Source organism: Delphinus delphis, chromosome 6, assembly GCF_949987515.2.
Source record: "Delphinus delphis chromosome 6, mDelDel1.2, whole genome shotgun sequence".
NCBI lineage: Eukaryota > Metazoa > Chordata > Mammalia > Artiodactyla > Delphinidae > Delphinus > Delphinus delphis.
The window spans coordinates 7,469,722-7,492,134 of NC_082688.1; the positions used below are offsets into that span (position 1 = coordinate 7,469,722).

A 22,413-nucleotide genomic window follows, 5' to 3' on the forward strand; every position below is an offset into this window, starting at 1 on the left:
TCCCTCTGATTTGGATACCTTTCTATTTATTTCCCTTGTCTGACTGCTGTGGCTAGGACTTCCAATTCTATATTAGATTAGGAGTGGTGAGAGGGGGCATCCTTGTCTTGCTCCAGATTTTAGCAGGAAGGCTTTCAGCTTTTCACCACCACTGAGTATTGTGTTGACTGTGGGTCTGTCCCACAATAAAAGTAGCTTTATTTGTCCCATAATAAAAGTAGCTTTTATTTGAATTTGAGACAACTTTTTACTCTTTCTTTACGCCAAAATAAATTCCAGGAGCAAAGTTTCAAATGTAAAAAATAAACCCATAAAAAACACCATCAACGGAGAAAATAATTTCAACTGACAAACTAGAAAAAAAGATGCAATATATATCACAGATAAAGGAATATTATTATCCTTAATACATAAAGAACTTATAAAATATTAGCAAAACCCCAATAGAAAAATGAGCAAAAGACATAAACTGGCAAATATACACACACAAGGTTACAAGTAGTGGATCACAACTCATTGAATAAAATAGGAACCCATGAGGATACTGATATAAACAATTAAACAGAAGGAACCCATGAGGATTCTGATATGAATAATTAAACGGAAGAGAAAAGAAAGCTCTTCCTTACAGTAGAACGCCAGCTAACAAATGTAGGAATGGTAGCTATAAAGAAACACCATTCGTCTACATCACAGAAAAGACTGATTCAGGAAGAAATCACCAATAAATGCTAACGGTGGAGGTTTGATAAGAAAAAAATATTTTGGTGTAACCTTGGACTACCTCTCAACAAAATACTAAGAAGTTACAAAAGCGAAAATGATGAACTTTAAGTGAATTTTACGTGGAAATATCTGGAAGTTACCGTTGTAACCAAGTGATCAATGTGAGCATCACCAGTGTTGGGATGGGCTGAAGCATCTATGTGTGACTGATGTGACTTACTGAGGACACAGCATCATTTCTGTGGTAGTCCTGCTAAGAATGCATAATCTGAGTCTACACCATACAGATTCAGGCTGCAATTCATCCTATAGAATGTAACATATGTATTCTTTAAAACCGTCAAAGACATGAAGACAGAAATGCTTTAGAAGTGTTTCACATTTAAGTCTGAAGAGACAAGACATCATACCTGTAGCTAGATTACCAACAACTCGGGAAGAGGAGTTATGCCTTAACCGTCTCTATATTCCCCCACCTGCGCGGTCTAGTACAGGGCTTTGCGAATCTTAGATGCAGTGACCACGCCCCCATTAAAGTTCCCAGGTCCGTCCAGCTTCCGTCGTCTAAAAGTTTGGTCATTTCACTGGCAGCAATAAGTTAGGTCCTGTTAACCGTTCACCACTAAATCTGGATCTCCTAACACAAGAGACGCGCAGTAAACTAACTGACCCTGAGAGGCCAGGATTGCTTTGACAACATAGGCGCAGGCACCTAACGCCAGCTGCGGGGAGCAATGAAGCCTTCAAAGAGCACGTCTGAAGGGGAGCTCCACGGAAGGCTAGAATAGGCGAGAGACGGTAGTGCACACACGGGAGTCAAGCAGCAAACCCGGGCTGTTACAAGAACGCACCGGTTCCCTGGCGCAGGACATGCCAAGGGCTAGGGAAGAGCAGAGTCCCGTGACGAGGGGCAGGAAGGACCACCGCCCCCTTTGGGGCCACTGCTCACCTCGCCCCGCAACAGCCAATCGCGGTGGTAGCAAATGCGACCTTTCTCAGACCTGCGCAGCGCCTGCAGGGTCTCCCAGCAGCGACCCTCGGAAGGCATGGCCTGCCCCGCTACAGGTCTCCAGGGGCGCCGCTTGAGACAAAACGAGTCCTCGAATCAGCCGACCGGAAACAGGTGCTCGCTTCCGCTTCCGGGGCGCACACGTAGCGACGCAGTTCAATCCCGCCCCTAACGGCTGCATGGCCCCACCTCCGGCACTGAGCCCGCCCACCAACGCGCCTGCGCACAGGGCTTGGCCCGAGGCTCGCTCCCCTGCAGGGAGCTACGACCTGGGGGCTTCAGAAGGCTGGGCCTCCCGGGTTGCAGAAAACTGAACAGGTATTGATGAGCATGTGGAGAAATTGGAACCCTCATACATACGCTGCCAGTGGGACTCTAAAATGGGTCAACTCCTGTGGAAGACAGTCTGGCAGTTCATCAAAAGGTTAAAGAGGGACTTCCCTGGCAGTGGTTAAGACTCGTGCGCTTCCACTGCAGGGGGCGCGGGTTCCATACCTGGTCGGGGAATTAAGATCCCGCCTGCCTGCGGCCAAAAAAGTTACCATTAACCCAGCAGTTCTACTAAATATATACGCGAAAGAAATGTGTCCACAAAAAACTGGTAGAATATTGAATTACTTGTAACAGCCAAAAAATGGAAACACGTGTGTTCGTCAATGAGTCAATAAAATATGGTGTATCCACAAAATGTGATATTATTGGGCCATAAAAATGAAGTACAAATACACGCTACGACATGAACCTTGAAAACATCGTGCTGAGTGAAAGAAGCCAGTCACAATATGGTATGATTTATGTGAAATGTCCAGAGTGACAAAGCCAGAGAAACAGACTATTAGTGGTTGCCAGGGGCTGGGGGGAGGGGAATGGGGAGCAGCTGCTAATGGTATGGGTTCCACTGGGGTGTGATGACAATGTTCGAGAATTAGCTAAAGGTGGTGGTCGCACAACTTTGAATATACTAAAAGCCACTGAATTATACACTTTAAAAGAGTGAATTTTATGTGAATTATCTCTCAGTAAATGAAATGTTCACCATTGCCTGAGGCCAGCTTTAACTAGGACCCTTTAACTTTTGACCCTTTTGCCCATTTCATGGGATCTCAGTCTGAGGCAGAAAGGAAAACTCTCGAGTTTGAAGCAATATAAACATTTCCCACAAACTCTCTGGACTTTTTGGAATACAACATTTTACGAAGAAAAATAGAACGCTCTTGGGAGAATACCAGCCATGGACCGGAAAAGAGGTGCTTCCCGCACCATCGTTACAAATAGCAGAACCCTGCACTGAGGAGGTTTTCATTAGTTTGGCAAACTAATGAAATGACAAACTATACAGAAATGAATGCACATCGGTGTAAGTTTGCCAACTGTTTTTTCTTAGGAAGAGCTTTCATACATTGTATGAAAGTTCAAGTCCATTTGTGTTAAGGGTGTGAAAATAGGCTTGGTTTTGTGGCAGTGGTAGCCGGTAGTAGTGATTTCAGTGACCTTCCTTGGCAAAATTAAAAGCTGGAAATAAAATTAAAAACAAACAAACAAAAAAACCCAAAACATTAAAAGCTGGAAACTACGCATGTCTCCAAAACGGGGGGGATGGGGGGGGTGGGGCGGTTCTGGTAGTGGAATCCAGATGGCTGGGTGGGAGCCATTGCTTTTGAGGACATAGGGGAACTCCTGGACTTGGGTTAGAGTGGCTGAGAGAGGACCAGACTGGATCTCCCAGAGGTCAGTACCAGCATAGTACACCAAATTTGTTCTCTTCTCTCTGAAGAATTTTTTTTTCTTTTAAATACAGGAAAGTGTGAAGAGAACAAAAATAGCCCATAACCTTATCATTCAGAAAACAATTAACATTAAAAAAATAGTAATACATACACATCCCATCTTCCTCCTAACAGCTAAAGTAGGCTGCCCTCACACACTGAGCAGTGCCCTTCAGTGTGTCTCCTCCAGGCCTTTCATGGGATTGTAAGTGAAAGCACGCAAAGGAGAAAGAGCCAGCCTGGCCAAAATGAAATGAGGAGTCTCACACACCAAGTCCTTTAAAAACGTTTACTGGCTCTCCTGCAGCATTTTACTGAATCATTTTTAGAAGAGGGCTGGGGCGGGTAAAGGAAATCATCCGATGGAGACTTAAATACTGATTATAAAAGCTTTTTGTAAAACAACATACATGTTTCAAGAATAAATGCATTCCACAGATACAAACCTGGCAAAGAGAAAAATCAATGAGATTGGGATTGTACTTTTACAAGGCGAACTGGACATAAGCCCTCGAGTGTCTATTGGCAAGTGCGTGAGGGCAAGTGGCCTTGAGGAAACCTGGCCATGAGAGGTTTCCACTGGGCTTGGGAGGGGAGCACCTTGGGGAAAACACCATACCCGTGAAATAAGGGAAACAGCAAGTGAACATGAGGAGCAGTGAGGACCTCTGGCGAACAGCTCCTGCTGGTTCAGGTCAGGGAAAACCCAAGAGACAGTCCTAAAAAGAAGAGAGCTGTAAGGGAACTGGAGGGCAAGTCCAGTCCAAACATTCTCTTGGGAAAGGAATGAGAAAAGTCACGGTGAGTTACAATCTGACCCTAATAGTAGTAACTTTAAGGCCTGTCAGGGTAATTAAAAACTTCCGTCAGGCGATGCTGTCAGAGAGGAGAGAACGAAGTGGGTTCTGCTTCATCCCCTGCTGCTTCAGGCACTTTTCTGGAGCTAGTAGCTAAGACAAGACCCTGAACATACTTCATCACAGGACGAGAGAGGAAAACCAACAGGCTTTCTGGGTATGGCTTAGCAAAGCCTCAGTTCCCACGGCATCCATCCGAGCTCCTAGCCCAAGAGTGGCTGCCTTAGGCAGGAGGAGACCGGGAGCGGATGGGAGAGCTCGTTAGGTAGGAAGTGTAGGGACCATCCCCAAACACGTTGGCATAGGATGACTTCAGGAACTGGACGTAGTTCTGCATGCTGCGGTTGGTGCTCTCCGACTGCTCCAGGCGGTCTTTCAGGTCTTGCAGGCGGCTCTGGTAGCGGCGGTCAGCCTAAGAGGAGGAACGGGGGCGGGGCCAAGTGTGTGTGACATCCAGAACAGACAAACCCATAGCGACAGAGACTTTATTAGTGGTTGCCAGGGGTTGGGGCAGGGGAATGGGAGTGGCTGCTAACAGGTAATTTTCTTTCTGAAAATATTCTAAACCTGGATTGTGGTGATAATGGCACAACACTGAATATACTCAGAACCACTGAATTGTGCAATTTGAATGAGGGAATTTTACGGTAAATGCTGTCTTAACAAAACTGTTAATAAAAAAGGGGGTTGGCCTGGGATATCCTGAAGGGACGGGAAAGTGATGCGAGAAAAATAAAACCATGTCATATTCATAAAAACAACAGAACATCTTGCCCTGCAGGCGCCAGGAAGCTCAGATCTCAACCCACTCCCTTCTTGTCTGCTCCTACCCCGTCCTCCCACCCCCAGCCCGACTCACATCATCCCGGCTCCGCCGGAGCTGGCTGAGTTCAGTCTTGGTCCTGCTCAGCTGGGCCTCAAGGTCCAGGATTTTGTTCTGGGCTGCTCGCTCCTTGGAGGCTGCATGCTCCTTGGTTTGTTCCACCTGCCAGAAACGCACAGAGGTGGGGCTGGCTTACCTGGCATGGGGAACACCTGGTAAAGAGAAGGCTGGGCCGCTCCCACTAACTGGTCTCACTGCGGACAATTCTCTGGAGCCTCAGGGCAGGAGCAAACTATGGGGACAACTTCTGCAACCCCGCTTTACCTGCCCTTTGCCAACGCTCCATGAGTCATCACCTAAGACGTGGTACACCTGTCTGATGCCCACTCAGGCAGCAATCAAAGGAGCGGTTGTGAATAAAGTGCCAAGTCCTTTACGATAATTGCTCACTTGATCCTTATGATGATTTCATGAGGCAGGTACTACTTCTATGTGCCCATTTCTCAGATGGAGAGATAGGCTCAGAGGGGTTAGGCGATTTGTCCAAAGACACAGAGATAGGTTAGTAATAGAATTGAGACTGACCTGCCTCCTGGCATCTTCAATGGCACTCTCCAACTGCCTCGCCAGGGTCCCACATTCCCGGGTTTTCTCTTCTAGTCGCAGCTGGGACTGGTGGATTGCCTCCTCCCTCTTGGCAATCACCTGTAGGAACTCGATATTCTGGGCACTGGTCGCCTCCAGTTTCCTAGGTGAAAGCATTCAATCAGATCCTGCTCGTCCCCCTGCCTGTCGGGTTCCACACAGCTGGGGGCTGCCAGCCACCCCGGGCTGGGGTTCTCATCACACCAAGAATCTCCAAGGAACAACAGGAATAAACCAAAGAAATCTGCTGAGCAGCAAGGCGGCAAGGAGCTGTACGAAGAGTGGGAGAAGCACAGACTGACCGCGGCTGTGCTAAGTCTGTATGTCATCACGTGTAATACAGCAACTTGCGGCTCAGGCAGGTGGGTTCCATCATGATTCCCACTTTACAGATGAAGAAACTGAGCCGAAGACAGCTGAAGTCACTGGCTGAGGCCAGCACAGCTAGCACGTCTGTCACCGAAACCTACATGCTTAACTTCTTCTGTTCACTGTTGCCTCCCTCAGCAAAGGGACTTCAGCTGCGCCACTCGACATCATACATGACCAGCCATGGGGCAGCAGTGACCATCCCGTGTGTACACATGGTCCCCGCTGCACTTCCAGGGCACCTTCCAATTTAAGGAGCTCTGCAAGTCCTGCTGAATCCAGCTACACCTTCGAGGCCAGCAGAGTAGAGGTGGAGCCCAGGGCAGACCACCTGCTTTAAGTCCCTGCTGGCAGGCTGTGTGAGCCACCTGGGCCAGTTACAGCCTCCTGGGACCCCAAGCCTTTCACCTCTGAAAACTGAGGCTCCAGCCCTCATTTTACAGATGCTAAAAGCCCTGGAGGAAGACAGTCTAAGTCGCAGCTTTGCCAAGTACCAGCTATATGACCTTGGGCAAGTCACTTAACCTCTCCCTGAGCTCAGTTTCCTCACATCTAAGATATCAACTCGTATATACTAACATATATGGCACATTTTTGCATGCCGGGTAGTAATGCTAAGCCCTTTGAGGATTATCTCATGGAGGACTCACAATAATCCCATGAGCTGGGTTGTTATCCCTACCTTGGTCCCTTTCTCAAGGTGAGTAAACAGAGGTTCAAAGGGTGAAATGACTTGCTCAAGATCACAATGCAGGTTAAGTGGCCAAGTTGGGACCAAGGCCCAGAGCTTCTGATTCCAAAATGTGTCCTCTTTACCCGACTGCTTCCAATAGTCCATGAGGAACAGGGAAGAACAGATCAGAAAGGTCTTGGGAAGGACGATCGGGAACAAAGAGCAGAATGGGGGGAGGCCCCCATCGCAGCGTCCTGGCCCTGCCCGTTTGCTTGGACGAAGCGTGCCTTTCTGATAGATGATGCCTATGGATGGTCTGACCTTGATCACACTGCTATGGAGCGTCCCCCCTGGCCGGAGAACGCCTTCCTCTCTCCCACAATGCCTACCACTGCAATGGAAGCAGCTTTTCCTCTAAGGTCTGCCTAGTACCTTCCAGGGCCTTGAGTCCCTCAAACACTTCTGCACACTAGGCCCAAAGCAGCTAAGTGGCTGAAAGTCTCAGGTCCTAGGAAGAGGACAGAGATGGGACCAAGTGCCTCTAACCTCTCCAGTTCATCCACCTTCAGACTCAGCTGTTTATTTTCCTTCTGGGAAGCCTGATGTTTCTCTCTTGCCATCTCCAGCTTGTCCCCCTGATGTTCGATCTAAAATGACAGGAACACAGACTGGTTTACGAAAGAACTTCCCGGTACAGCCCTCCCTTCTCCCTGTGACCTGTCATCCACACCCAGGAGAGAGGCACACTGCCCTCAGCAGGCATCTGAGTCTCAACGCACAACCTGGAGGAGAGGGGAGAGCGGGGACAGGTTAGGCCCGACCCCCGAGACTGAAGGCTTTCCTGCGCCGAGAGAAGCCAGCTTCGATCCTGAAGAGCCACGACGACACTTCCTTGATCAGGAGAGGCCAGTCAGTGGGATCTGGGCGGACGTGAGAAGGCAGAAGCAGACGGCAGGCCTAACTGGCCCACATGACACACCACGGAGCTTTACCGAGGATGTAGTTGGGACCGCTGAGTTCATTCTTCTTAAATGGGGACAAATGCAGGCAAGGCCACAGGAAATCTACTGAGTCCTTCAGGCTGGCAAGTTTGAGAAGTTATCCAGAAGGCTGCTTTCTGCAGAAGCCTCAGACGTCTGGGCCTGAAAGGCCCTGAGAATGCTCAGGTTCAAGAGAAGCCTGGTGATTTAAGAGTGCTGAGAACCTGGGCTTGGGAACCAGACAGAGCTGGCTGGGTTCCAATCCCTGTTGACAAGTATTAGCTCTGTGACCTCAGGCAATGACTTCTCCCCTCTATGCCCTGGGCTGCTTTCTGTAAAATGGGGAAAATAAGACCCCTTACAAAGTTCCCGGGAGAATTCAATGAGGGAATGCTGGAGCACCGAGCACGTGCTCAAACAATGGTAGCTACTTTCACTGGTACTACAAGGAAGCAGGTTAAGAGAGGGGAAGGGTCTTGCCCAAGGTCACAGTGCAGACGAGAGGCATAGCATTTCTTAGACACCGTAGGCTTGGTTCCAGTAACCCAGAGGCAGACTGCTTCTGGTAGAAAGGAAGTCCTCTTTCAGGACCCCTAGCTCAGGCAAGGGGTCTGTTAAGACTACGGAAAGGCAGCTAAAGCAAGAGAAAGATGGAAAAAAAGAAAACCTATGGCTTGGTGTCTGCTGGTGGCGCATGGCTGAGGGCAGCAGCGGAGCGGGAAGGGCAGAGGCTGGCGGAGCCTTGGAACCCTCGGGGAGGGGCAAGAGCAGGAGGGCCCGGCAGCTCCAATCGAGTGGCGGCTCCTATAACTACAATCACATTGTGCAAACACAAGGCATTTGGCACACCAGACTTTTATTTCACAGCACTGATGATAGCTCACTCCTCTGAGAAAGCGGCAGCCAAGAAAAAGGAAGTGGTCCTCCCTGGGGGCCGGGGGGCGTGCAGCTCATCTTGGTAAGCGGGCCCCTGCTCGGGCTAGTTCGTGGGAACCTTTCTGCCAGTCCCTTACCCGGCTGCGCAGGTCTGATATGATGGCTGTGAGGTCGATATTCTTCCTCTCATAGCCCTGCAGCTGGTCTTGGCACTCTGCCAGCTTAGCCTCCGTGATCTTGAGAATATCAGGCAGCTGCTGCAGGTCAGCCAGCTGGGACTGGAACTGCCTCCGCGCCTGGAGTGGGAGAGAGGGGCCCACCGTTGGGAAGGGCCTGGCTGTTGAAGAGGCCAGGCAGAGTGCTTTGGATTTAGGGCAGGGCCGCCCTTAGTCCCCAGAAAGGATCCTGAAAGATCCACGGGCAGAAGTGCGGCCTCCCTGCAGGCCACTGAGGGTGTCTAGCTGATCTCTGGGGGGACACACTTGGCCCTGACTGGCCACTTGAGCCTGCCACTCCTTCAGTCATTGAAGAATAATGGCAACCATGTAGCAAACTCCAGGACCCAGGCATTACTCATTAAATTCATACAACAACCTATTAAGTAGGTGCCGTTATCCCCATATAAGGACGCTGAGGATCAAAGGATCATTTGCCCGTGGTCACTCAGCTACAAATTGGCAGAGGCAGGATTCAAGTCTAGTCTAACCTCAAAGCCCCTGGGAAGGCAATCACAATGCTCTAGGTCAGAGGGAAAGCTACGGCCTATCTGGGCTTAGTGCATCCTTGTATTAACGAGGAGCCTGAGGACTAGAGAGAGGCAGTGACTTGCCCAAGGTTATGCAACAAGTTAATGGCTGAGCCTGGACTCAATCCATCTCCAAGGTTACTATTAAGATGACCCCTTTGCTTCTAGAGAGACAAGTCGTCTCTAGAAGAATAAGGCTCTTTGGGGAAGGGGACAGGAGGAACACTTTCGGTTGGCACAAAATAAAGACACCACACAGAATGAAATAGGCACAGCTAAGGCCTGACAGATCTGTGGATTTGAATCCACTTGGATGTTCCAAGCAGGGGAACTTTTTTTTAAGGAAAGTGAAGAAAGAAGGTAATCAGGATGAGAAAGAGGGATAATGAGGAAGCAGGAGAGAAGGAAGAGATGAGACGAGGAAGGAGAGAGTACGTACACAATAGAGTGGACCAGCCCAGCAATAAGAACCTTCATGAATCTCTGTCATCCACATCGGAAAGGGCCAATGACAAACAAGACGGACAGACTGACAGACATGGGACTGGGTAGGGGAAGAGAGCGAGGAAGGGGAACAATACCGTTTCAATCTCTTTGTTCATCTCATCTTTAAGGATCTTGTTCTCTTTGTCACAGCGTTCCAGCTGGGCAGCCACTTCATCAGCCTCCAGCCTGGTCTTCATCACCTGGGGACCAAGAAAGCATCGGGCCATCTTGGGCAGAGCCAAGTTTTGGTGAAAAACACCTTCCCAGGAGAGGCCTTATGGTAAGTCTCCATCCCAGCCTGCTGGGAGGCGCTGCCCTGGCAGGCTTGGCACCTGAGAGGCCTACCTGACTCTTATAGTTGTCAATCATTCCCTCGTAGTTCTTAACCGATGCCTTCAGTTGCTGAACCTCGACATGCGCCTGGCTGAGTTTCTCCTCCATAGGGGTGAAGCTAGCCTAGAAGGGATGGCTCGTCGGTCACCAGCGGGAAGGTTCCGGGGCAGGTGGCCATCCCAACCCCAGCTCCTACTCCGAGGGGCCAGCAAAGGGAAGCCCCACCTACTCAAACCCACACCAGCAGTTTTCCTCAGAGAGGCACCAGGGCAGGATTCCTGATAAGACCAACTCAAGTGCATACAGATGCAAATAAGAGACTCCTGTGTTTTTTGTTCTTATTACAAAAAGCAGTACATTATGGGGGAATTCCCTGGCGGTTCAGTGGTTAGGACTCAGTTCAGCACTTTCACTGCCAGGGGCCCGGGTCCAATCCCTGGTTAGGGAACTAAGATCCCACAAGCCTTGCGGCTTGGCCAAAAAAAAAAAAAAGAGCACTACATTATCACTAAAGAAAAGGGAGATAAAACCAAGAAAAATGAATCATGATGCCTTATTATATGGCTATATATTGATAACCGTGTAGCTATTTTATTTTTTCCAATAAGAATGGGATTATGATATACTTACTGCCTTGCAACGAACTTTTTCAATTAACAAGTAAGTTGGGAACTACTTCTCTCATCAATGAATGTTCTCCTACAACCCAAATGCTCACCTTAGCAGATGGGACAAAATAAATCACGGTATCTCAAAAAAATAACAAGCAATCATTTAAAAGAGATAAAGCAAAAAAAAAAATCTAAAAAGATATCCACGGAATATGGTTGAAGGAGAAAAGCGAGCTGCAGAATAATGGTTGGATGAATGGATGTGCATGTGTTTGAATGTGTATGTGAGTATCAGGGGAAAAAACTGGAAAAATACACATCTACGGTAACAGGGACCTTCACTTCTATATAACGTTTCTGTGATGTTTTCAACTTTCACTATGAGCATATTTTATCTTTGTAATGATAACAGCTAGGAAAATACACTTCTACAATCATTTTGAACAGTCACACTGTGTTTCACCACACAGACATACCATACTGCAACCAATACCCCAGCTAATTGTTAGACACGGGGCTTATCTGTCATTTATCCAACAATTGCACTACAAGAAATGAGATACTACTATCCTCCCACCAGAGTGGCTAAAATGAAGAAGATGGACAATACCAAGTATTATCTCACATATCCCTGATGGGAGCGGAAATCTGTACAACCGCTTTACTATTTGGTGACATCTACCACAGCTGAATTTGTGTACACCACCTGATGACTTGGCATTTCTATTATACTTCAAGGTATAGAAACTGTAAAAATACACCAAATATATGCACCAAAAGAGGTACAAAGACGTTCTACAACCCAAATGTCCACCGACAGGAAAATGGATAAACACACCGTGGTACATTCATACACTGCACTGCACTGAGAACGATGAACTGCCACACATGACATGGGTAACTTCCACAAACATAATGCTGACTAAAAGCCATAAAGGCCAGGCACAAAGTTCAAAACCAGGCAAACTAATCTGCAGTGACAGAAGTCAGGATAACCGTGCCCTTGGCAGGGGGTGTCTGTAACTAGGCAAGGTCACCGGGGTGCTGGCTTTAAGGTTCAATCAGGGTGACTGATGGACAAAGTTACATTCATTTTGTGTACCTTTCTGTATTATACTTCCTTAAAATCAATTTTACTTAAAAAAAGTCAGTAATAAATAAATAAATAGATCTAGATGTTATTGCCCAGATCAACTAAAAACCAAGATCCAACCTGGCTCTGCAACATCTACCTCTTTTCGGTTGCCTCTCGCCCTCGGTGATCTGGGAGGGTGTAGAGGGAGTGGTTAAGAGCTAGTGGTTAGAGCCCCAGGGTCAGACTGAGGTTCAAATCCCAACTCCAACGCTTCCAAGGGCAAAATCTTGGCAAGAAACTTAAACTCTAAGCTTCAGTTTCCTTATTCGGTAAAGTAGAGATAATAATTACACTATTGGGAGGCTAAAGTGAGAATTAATGCATGTGAAGGGGCCCAGTAGTGCCCCAGAAGAGTCAATGTTAACCTCAAAGTCAGGTCCATCTCACGTGCAGGGGCTGACTGTCATGCTAAGCACTTCACATGCATCACCACCTTCTCACAAGGACCTCATTTCCTCCCGCTGAGGAAACTGCAGCAACACAGGAGGAAACGTCCCGTTCAGGTCCTGCAGCTCTAAGAGGCAGAGTCAGGACTTGAATCCAGGTCTTTCCGACTCCAGAACAAGCCCTCTTATCACGCTGCTGCCTCCAGGCCCTCTGAAGGCCCCGGTGGTCATCTCTGGGGCCCAACCAGGAGTACCATCAGCCTCTGCTCTCCACCCAACCGTCCTGGTCCCGGCTCTCACTACCGACCTTCAGCCTCTCATTCTCTAGCTTGAATGCGGAGTACTCGGCAGTCTGCCGGTGTAGTCTCTCCACCAGGCTGTCCCGGTCTTCCCGCATCTTCTCCTCCAAGGTTTGTTGTTGGTTTACAAGATCTGTCACCCGGCTGGAAGGTCACAAAGTGAAAGCAGACAGAATCAATTCCACAGGTTGTGAGCAGCCCTGGACTTGGTATGGAGTAGGGCCAAGTGTTCCTACCCAGGTCACCCATGTCTCTCTTCTTGGCACCTGCCTGCTCCCCAGTCTCCACCCTGAGGAGCAGCTGCCCTGCCACTGCCGCCTGTGGCATTCCCAGGTATCCCACTTCGTATTAACAGCCTTTTAAGGTTTGTCTCTCATACCACCCCCTCCAAGAAGCCTTCTCTGTTGTGATCCTCCCGTGAGGCTGAGACACTCCCTGAAGACAAAGTCCAGAGACACAGTCCCTCCCCAGCTCCCCACGGCACCCCCTGGATCTCTTAACCCATTAGGAACTGAAGTTAGGACAGAACTCGCAGGCCCAGTGGTCAGGGATAACCCCAGGCACCCGTCTCCCTCAGACACATATTCCACTGGGGTTCTGTCTCCTCCAGTCGAGGGCAGGTGCCATGAGCAATAACAAGGCACAAGCTTCCCTTGCTCCCTTCCCCTACCCGCAGGCCCTCAGCAGGGCTATAATCCAAGAATAGAGACTGAGGAGAAGAGCATTGGGGCTTTTGACTGTAGACCTACCTGATACTGCAGAACCTTTGCACAGTGTATGTTTTCAGTATTGATAAATTACAGTTCACCACTCAGCAAATATTTAGTGAGTACTGACTAGGCCCAAGGAAACGCCTTGTATTGGTTTACTGGCAAACTCCTACGCAACTTTATTTTTTAGTTTTTAATTTTTTTAATTTATTTATTTCATTTATTTATTTTTGGCTGCGTTGGGTCTTCGTTGCTGCACACGGGCTTTCTCTAGTTGCAGCGAGTGGGGGCTACTCTTCGTCGAGGTGCACAGGCTTCTCACTGCGGTGGCTTCTCTTGTTTCAGAGCACGGGCTCTAGGCGAGCGGGCTTCAGTAGTTGCGGCACGCGGGCTCAGTAGCTGTGGCTCGCGGGCTCTAGAGTGCAGGCTCAGTAGTTGTGGCACACGGGTTTAGTTGCTCCACGGCATGCGGGATCTTCCCGGACCAGGGCTCGAACCCATGTCCCCAGCATTGGCAGGTGGATTCATAACCACTGTGCCACCAGGGAAGTCCAATGCATTTGTTTTTTTACTGCTGTAACCTTCAAGGCCAACACATAGCCTGTTATATAGTATGCTCGATAAGTATCTTTAAATGAATGATCACATGACTATAGCTGACTCTGAGAATGGTCACTGTTGACAGTTCACCAGTGGCAAGAAAGGTATGAGTTCAGTCACCTTCAACTTGAGGCCACTTTTGCCCCCTACTCCCAGGCCATACCTCTGACCTACTGACTGGTGGACAAAACGACTGAGAGAAGACAGAGGGATTACCAGCTGCCCTGTGCCCCAAGGACAGGAAGGAGGATACCTTCCTGGGTGCCTGTGCCCATTTCCCATGCCGTGCAGACTGGGGCCCAGCTCAAGCCCAGGTGTGAGCAGAGAAGGCCCCTGCATAGTGCCTGCCGGGGGGTAGGATGCTGGGGCGGGGGCTGGCACCAGGACCCAGGGTCCAACCAGAAGGCCCACCCCAGGGCCGCCCACAGCTCAGTCCGATGCAGTCCCTGACCAGAGGAGACCAGATGGCAGCTGTGTGAGCGACGTGAGCTGTCGCGGGTTGCCTGGCGCCGTGCACTGGCACACCCCCTCCTCCCATTGGCCCACACGCCCTCTCCTAACACAGACGTACTCGTTCAGGACAATAATTTCCAGCTCGAGGTCCCCCTTGTCTTTCACAACTTGGTTGTAGCGGCTCCTCCATGATTCCAGAGTGGATAAAGCTTCAGCAACATAAAGATCCTGGGAACATGGGACAGAAGGGTCCATCAGCCTGGTGTCACCGCTGAAGCCAAGCGAGCTGGGAGTCACCCCAGGTCACCCCTCACCCTGATAACTTCAACCTCACTCCTGAAATTCCTTCCTAGAAGCACTGAGAGTGAAGTGGGAGCCCAGCTGTTGCTTTTCAGTTTCCAGCATCCCACGCGCCCTGACTGCAAATCCTTCCTTAACTGTCATTCCCACCCACAATATGGATGTGGTTAAAATGTCCCACAAACCCTCCACTTGTCTCCAGCCAGCTGCCCACCCCCATCGTCATCCTTTTACCCATTTACTGCCCCCCCGCCTCTCCCTCCACCCAGCAGCCAGCAGTCCTCCCAGCTCATTCACCCTTTTCCACTGCCATCTTCCTCTCCGTTCGCCCACCCGCCCGGCCACCTCTACTCAGCTTTTCACCTCTCCCTGCTCAAAGCAGCCATTCGCTGGCAGCCAACCCACCCCCGACCCTTCACCGTCGGCCAGCCCTTCTCGGGGAGGCCTGCTACCTTGTCAGCAAGCTGCACGTGCAGCTGCTCAGCGTACTCCTCACTCTTCTCAGCTCGTTCTTTCTGGGCTCGGATGGCCCTCTTCAAGGACTCTTTGTCTCGTTCTCCCTTCTGCTTCAGTTCCTTCAGCTGCTCCATGATGGCCTCCACTTCCACCTTATGCTGGTTTCCGCTGCGCTCCAGGTTCTGGGAGAGGACGGCCCGGGAGCAGGTGCGGGGAGAGGGACAAGGAAGGCCGGGAAGGGGCAAGGCAGAGAGTAGAGGTGAGAGGGGACGAGCAAAAAGAAGGAATGAGGGAGAGAGAACTCAGGTAAACTGTGTGGAGGCATAAAGCTCCCACAGTGCAGAGCAGAGGTGGAGGCCCTTCCCAGCTCTCCGTAGCACCCCTCCCATTACTGAACCCACTGGGGTCTTAGTGTGAAGATAGAGCTCTTCTGGAATCCTTCCTTGAACTCAGCATAGTGGTCAGAGATATTCCTCAGTCCCTCAGCAGAGCTGTGACCTCAGCAGGTCCCTGGCTCAAAGATGCAAGCTGCATTGGAGCCCACCCCCTACCCCATGGGTAGTTATGAGAACTAAAGGCCTAAGGGATTAAGTGATTGGCTCAGGGGCATGGCACCCAATTGGTCACCGCTGGGAAGGGCACCCAAGACCCTCAGGGTCCACTGCTCTTGCCACTGGCTCAGAGTGCTTTGCCAACAGCGGCCCTGTACACCTTTAGGGCAAAGCCTTCCTGAGTGTGAGAGCCTTGGCCAGGTCACTGCCCTTCGAATGCCAGGCCCCGCCCCCTCCCTTCCCCACTTGTGGGGCTGGCAGGTACCTTGATCTGCATGCAGAGGCGACTGTTCTCTGCCTCTTTGCACCGAAGCTGTGCCTGCAAATGCCCACGCATGGTCTCCATGGACTTCGAAAGCTCAGATGCTGTCTTCGCTTGAGCCTTTGGAGAGACAGAGAAAGTGGCAGAGCCGGGGTTTGAACCCAGCTCTCTGGTTCCAGAGCGCACTCTACCCACTAAGCTCTGCTGGCCCATATAGAGGAGCAACTGCTGGGGACGGTACCTTCTCACATTGTATTTCCTGGAGGAGCTCTTCCACCTCCTTGTCTTTGTCTTGCAGCAGTAATAGCAGGCGCTGGAGAGGGCACACACACACTGTCTGAGCTCCCTGCGAAGGGTGAGGAGGCCCCGCCCAGGGAGGACAAACACTCCTGTGAGTGCCTGGTCACTGGGCCCAAGTCCCAAATACATTGGCCCAAGTCACAGAGACCCTAGCAGGAAGCACCCAGCATCTGTACCACAATTTTTTACAACAATTTAAAATAATGCTAGTTGTGGGACACACTGAAACACAGACTCACAAAACACTAAGGAAGCCCCATAATCCCCCACCCAGAGATCACCATTGTTAGCACACATTAAAAAGTCAGATACCTATTTTGCACTATAACCACATTTACCATAGTGTGATTAAATCTTCTATATCTTTTGAAAAAGCACCTTAACATTTCAATTTACGGATGTATCATAATTTGATAAGGCTCTCGAGCTGGGAATGCAGGTTTAGGCATTATCACCATGACCGTTGAATCCCCTACAGCGATGTTCGGCCAGGCACCGAGGGCCAAGGGCCAAACCTCGGGAACCATGGTCTCTATTTCTTTCTTTCTCTTGGAGACTCCCAACAGGCATTAATACATGAAAGGCTCCAAAAGGTATTGTAGTTAAGCAGCTGGTTTAACTTGTCATTCAGGCTGGGCAGCAGTTCCCCAAATTTATTTGGCCATGGATCAACCCCCCCTTTTGTTTCTTGTACCCATTAACACCTTGAGGAACTCAGGGTTCTATGGAACAGACTTTGGAACATGCTGCCTTGGGAGAGATTCCTTGGGAGGATTGGAATTGTTGAGTCAACAAGTCTGTACCATAATACAAATACGGAAATTCAGGGAACAGACTCTGACGATTTACAAATCCATCACCGTCATCACCATCCCTCATGCTGATGTCCAGCTTGGTGGTTCAAGCTCTCGAGTGATTGACTAGACAAGCCCGGTGGGGCAGGAGGGACAAGCCCGGTGGGGCAGGAGGGACGGGGATATGTGTTTCATGATTTCACAGATCATGAAACTAAGACCCAAAGAAAAGTCAGAGCGGGGCTCCAGCCCTCCTGCTGCCACTCAGCACCTCTACGCCGTCGCCTATACCCCCTGGAGCAGGCAGGGGGAGCTGTGTGTTACCGCTTTCTCGGAGTCCGCCTCTGCCAGCCGTTTCAATAATGTTCCTTGTTGCTCCATCAACTTTTCGGAATCCTTCAAGGGAAGGCAGGGAAAGCCAACTCATTAAGCAATAAACTGACATGTCTACATCCTCTAGGTCCTGTTCCTTTTCTAAAAATTATACTTCTAATGATAGAAGTAGTAAATTATATTCTCATTATAAAATATTTAATGAAAACCGATAAAGTCCCCCTCATCCCTACCTCCAAATCCAGCCCTGCTGTTATGAGTTCGGACTGTCCTGCCCATCCTTTCTCTATGCATTTATACGTAGTTACACCTAGAGAAGTATCTTTTGGGGGATGAGGGGTGGGAAGGGATTAATGTGTAATTTTACCAAAATGATATCATACTGTATTTTTGTGTCACAACTGGATTTTTTAACCACAGTTTTATTGAGATATAAATTCAGATACAAGTCACCAATTTGAAATGTATAATTCAATGGTTTGTGGTATATTACATTATAATTTTTTTAATTGTGGTAAAATATAACAAACTTTTTCATTTTAAGTGTAAAATTCAGTGGCATATGGTACATTTCCAATATTGTGTAACCAGCATTACCATCTAGTTCCAGAATTTTTTCATCACCCTAAAAGGAAACCTGCACCTGTCAAGCCGTCAGTCTCCATTTTCCCCTCCCCCCAGCTCCCCCTAAACCCCTAATCTGCTTTCTTTTTTAGGGGGCGGGCGCACCACATGGCTTGCAGGATCTTAGTTCCGGGACCAGGGATTGAACCCAGGCTCCAGCAGTGAAAGCACTGAGTCCTAACCACTGGACCGCCAGGGAAATCCCCAACCCCTAATCTGCTTTCTGTCTCTAATATGCCGTGGCATTTTTTAACTCCCCCCCGTAACCTTTGGGCAATAAGGTGGTTCCCAGGCTTTGCAGCTGTAAACACAGCAGCAGTGGACGTGTTGGGCACGTACTAAGTGTCTCTCCAGGATTGATACAAAGAGTAAGAATGGCTGGGCCCGAAGATCTGTGATTTGTGGCAGGTGACATGCCCTGCAAAATGCCTGCACTGACGCACACAAACAGGACGTGAGAACGCCGGGCAGTAGCCAGCCTCTGCCTGTTGCCAGTCTTGCCAGCATGAATCCTGCTGTTTTAGTTTGCATTTCCCTATTTATGCATATGCTTATTAACCATTTAAGCTTCCTCTTCCCTGGACTGCCTGCTCACACCTTTGCCCACTCTCGCACAGGGCTGTGTCTTTGAACTGTCTCTATTCTTCGCAGTCACCTAAATAAAGTGTCCCTAGAAGAAGTCTCACCCCCCTTTCCCTTTCAGTCCCACAGGTCACCTTCGCAGGCTAAGAGAAAAGGACTCCCTGGTCCCAAAGTTTCCCAGGAACCTAGGAACTAGGGGAAGACAGCATTATGGGTTCTCTAGCAACAAGAGGAGGCAAAGAACGTAGGACGAAAACCTAGGCCAGGGACCCAGAGCCTGAAGCTATTCTCACTGCCCCGACAGGCCATGCCCTCTGAGCCTCCAGGGGACTCTACACAAACTAACACACCATCTCACCAAATCCCCTGCTCTAAGGAGCCAGGCACTATCACCACCCCCATTCCACAGACGAGGAGATCGAGGCTGGGAGAAGTGACGTGAGCTGCCTGAGATCACACAGCCAGAGATGGCAGAGCTGGGCGCTAAGCCAAAGGACTCCAGAGCCAGAGCATTCCCCCAGCACACTGAGTACTCCCCAGTAAGCACCGCAGCAGGGCTGTGGTCCTGAGGGCCACATGGGCGGGAGGAGGCGAGAGCCTGTACAGAACCTGGAACGCCTGCTGTGGTGGGAGTTTAAATTAGCTGACCCTTCACCTCCAACTGGAGATTCTGGGATTCCGGGATTCCCGGATTGTAGGCGCTAAGAAGGTGAAAAGGGAAAAAACTGGTAGGAAGACGTTTTCTGAAGCCCCGTCCCCCCCACCGCCCCCAGTCCCAGGACAAACAGCAGCGACAGCCACCATTTACCAAGTACCCACTGCATGCCAGGAGTACGCACAGTCCTCGTCCACACATCACTTCTAAGTCCCTCACAACCCCACATGGAAGATGCTATTCCCATTTTATAGGTGGGAAAACTGAAGCCCAGAAAGGTAAAAATCACCAACCCATGAACACTGAGCTGGAAATGAAACAGATAAAACTATTTTAAGAGAATAATTTAGCTATAACTAGTAACATTCATAGAAATATATTCTGGAAACCCTCAAGTACACCGGGATAGTACAGACGAATGCGCAAAGTAACACTTGTAAGAGCAAACAACCAAAAATTGTCTCCATCAACAGAAGAGTGGGTAAATAAGTTGTGGTATTGTCATAAAATGGAATAGAGCAGTGAAAATGAACTACCTTAGGTTTCAAGGATAAAAATGGACGGATCTCATAAAAACATTGATTGAAAAAAGCCAACTCAGAAGAAAACATATGGAACAATATCATTTATGTAAAGTTTGAAAACATGCTAAACAATACTATATGTTTCTTAGGGATACATATATAAGTGAAAAACTCTCAGATTCCAGATAAAGTTTCCCTCTGATGGGAAGATGAGGTTACTGCCAAAGGAGACACCAAGAGGGATTTAACCATGTAGACAAGGTTTTGTTTGGAAAGCTGGATAGTGGGTACACTTTTACTTATTTTAAATATTAATTTTTAAACTACAAACAAAGGAAGTTGACACTGTTCTTTTAAAAAAGTTAAACTAAAAAAAATATCTCATCAGGACGGGCTTTTTTTTTTTTTTGACTGCGTCTCGAGGCTTGCAGGATCTTAGTTCCCCAGCCAGGGATCGAACCCGCGCCCACAGCAGTGGAAGCGCCGAGTCCTAACCACTAGACCGCCAGGGAAGTCCCAGCATGGGCATTTTGAGACTCTCGGTATCCCTTTGGTTTAGAACCAAACAGGAAGAGAGCTGTTTATACTGTCAGTCTTTTCAGAGTCATTTGCTAACATAAAATATATTTCAGAGACCACCTTTTAAGAAAACAAACTGATACCATACAATGTGTCCGCCAGCCATTAAGCCGCCTGCTTCACCAAAACTCAGGTCTGGTCTTCTCCCCGCTTTGTCGCATGACCCCTGGGATGGGCTGAACCCCTGCCTGACTCTCCACTGCTCTTCTGACTTTCAAGGTCCTTCCTGTGCCACCAGGCCCACTTCAACAACGAAGACAGCACTCGTCTACCAGATGCCCAGCATTTCACATGAATGATTTCAGCAAATCTTTCTATGGCCCCCTCAGGTCAGGCAGGCACCAAGAATATTTTCTTTTTACAGACAGGAGCCTGCGGTGCTACAGGGCCACGGCTCCGAGTGAGCACTGGGTAGGGGTGCGACTAGGACCGCAGCTCACCTCTTTGCAGTGCTGTTCCCTTAGCAGTTCTCGGAGGGTGCGGTTGGTCTCCTCAAATGTGCTCAGCTTCTGCAGGAGAAGTTCCTTCTGCCTCGTTAGGGTGTTGATGTCCGTGCAGGTCATTTGTTTCTCCTGGAAGACAGCAGGCAGTCTTGCCAGGCACGGGTGGAGAAGGGAAGAGCTGGCACAGGGAGTCCCCATGGGGAGCTTAAGAGGTATTGGTGCCAGGCAGCCCAGGCAAGAAGAGCTGGGCAAAGGCAGGCTTCCCGGAGGAGGCAGACCTGGAAGGATGGGCAGGTTCTGAGCCTGCTGAGAACACCAGGTGGGGAAAAGGGCAGGAGAGTTCAGTGTGGGCGAGTGCAGTTAGGGCGGGCTTCTTGGACGAGGTGCGCTTCCTGGACGACAACATTTGGTGGCTGATACTGGCAGGAATCAGACACGTGCCTTGACTCACTGTGATCCCAGGAGACCCACGATGACATCTCAGAGGCCCTGGCTACCAAAGGTCAGCCTCGAAGGTCAGGCCCCAGAAGTGAGAAGAGGGGTGGGGGTCGAGGAGTTAAGTGTGCCCTGCCGTGGCCTGAAGATGTCATAAAGTCAGCATGAAGACAGCGGAAAGACCCCGCCACGGTGTGCAGCTGCCCCCGCTCTGGGCCCGGCCCCGGCACTGGGCGGTTGGGCTGGCCACCTACCGTCTTCAGTTTCCCGATGGTATCCTTCAGGGCCATGACTTGTTTGGCCGCAGCAGCCCCATCCATTTCAGCCTCCATCAGCTTGGACATGAGGCACTCCTTCTCCTGCTGGAGGTGTTTCTTCTGAAGCCTGGGCCCAGAAAGAACAGGGCTCTGTGAGCCCTCCCAGGCCCCTGCCCACCTGGAGCTCCGACGCTCACCTCACAATGCCCTGCGAGGCTCATCTCCTGGTCAGGGAACAGTGGGGGAGGGGGCAGGGATGGCCCTTCTGGCCCGAGTGGCCTTCTGGAAGGACACCTGGCCACCAGAGCAGGGCCTCCACACCGGGGGACATTATGCCACCTGCTTGTCTCTCAGACAGAAATCAGTGTCACCTCGTTCCCCAGCCACTGCCATGGCCACCTAACTACCATCTTCAGATCCACTTTTGAGCCCTCCCCTCCACTCTCCCCATTGGAGCCAAGTCTGGTCACACCACTTCCCGCTTCGAAAACCCTTCTGTGGCTCCCAACCGCCCTCGATGCAAACACCCCGAAGTGGCCACCAAGAGCCGGCCCCTGCCAACCTCCGTGGCCCCCCTTCCCCTCGGCCCACCCTCTCCCCTTGCTCTGCCCCGCTTTTCATTTCTTAGTCTCAAACTCCTCCCGCCCTGGGGCCTTCCTGCAAGATGTTCCTGCTACCTGGCGTGTTTTCCTCCCCCGCACTCACCTGCCTAGCACCTGACCATCCTGCCGGACTCCCGTTGTTTCCAGAAAGGCCTCCCTGATGCCCTCCCCCCGGAACTCTGCGGGGCCCTCTTCCCTGACCGGGAATCATGAGCGTGTTAGTGACTCTGTTGA

The 22,413-nt window shown here is 49.9% G+C and overlaps 2 protein-coding genes across 10 annotated transcripts in view; both read right to left on the bottom strand.

Moving 5' to 3' along the window:
- Window positions 1–1,828, bottom strand: part of GLE1 (GLE1 RNA export mediator) — a 43,834-nt gene extending 42,006 nt beyond the window's left edge. For both annotated transcript variants that reach the window (XM_060014046.1, XM_060014045.1), the window contains exon 1: window positions 1,676–1,828. In XM_060014046.1, coding sequence (XP_059870029.1) covers window positions 1,676–1,774 — 99 coding nt within the window. In that variant the 5' untranslated portion in view covers window positions 1,775–1,828. The remainder of the gene's footprint in view (window positions 1–1,675) is intronic.
- A 1,954-nt stretch (window positions 1,829–3,782) lies between these two features.
- Window positions 3,783–22,413, bottom strand: part of ODF2 (outer dense fiber of sperm tails 2) — a 30,834-nt gene continuing 12,203 nt past the window's right edge. For all 8 annotated transcript variants that reach the window (XM_060014052.1, XM_060014049.1, XM_060014048.1 and 5 more), the window contains 15 exons: window positions 21,575–21,704; window positions 20,883–21,014; window positions 17,470–17,541; window positions 16,293–16,364; window positions 16,055–16,171; window positions 15,235–15,420; window positions 14,601–14,710; window positions 12,728–12,863; window positions 10,301–10,411; window positions 10,051–10,155; window positions 8,862–9,020; window positions 7,415–7,515; window positions 5,767–5,929; window positions 5,218–5,343; window positions 3,783–4,770 (listed from right to left, as the gene is read on the bottom strand). In XM_060014052.1, the coding sequence (XP_059870035.1) occupies window positions 4,582–4,770; window positions 5,218–5,343; window positions 5,767–5,929; window positions 7,415–7,515; window positions 8,862–9,020; window positions 10,051–10,155; window positions 10,301–10,411; window positions 12,728–12,863; window positions 14,601–14,710; window positions 15,235–15,420; window positions 16,055–16,171; window positions 16,293–16,364; window positions 17,470–17,541; window positions 20,883–21,014; window positions 21,575–21,704 (1,909 nt within the window). In that variant the 3' untranslated portion in view covers window positions 3,783–4,581. The remainder of the gene's footprint in view (window positions 4,771–5,217; window positions 5,344–5,766; window positions 5,930–7,414; window positions 7,516–8,861; window positions 9,021–10,050; window positions 10,156–10,300; window positions 10,412–12,727; window positions 12,864–14,600; window positions 14,711–15,234; window positions 15,421–16,054; window positions 16,172–16,292; window positions 16,365–17,469; window positions 17,542–20,882; window positions 21,015–21,574; window positions 21,705–22,413) is intronic.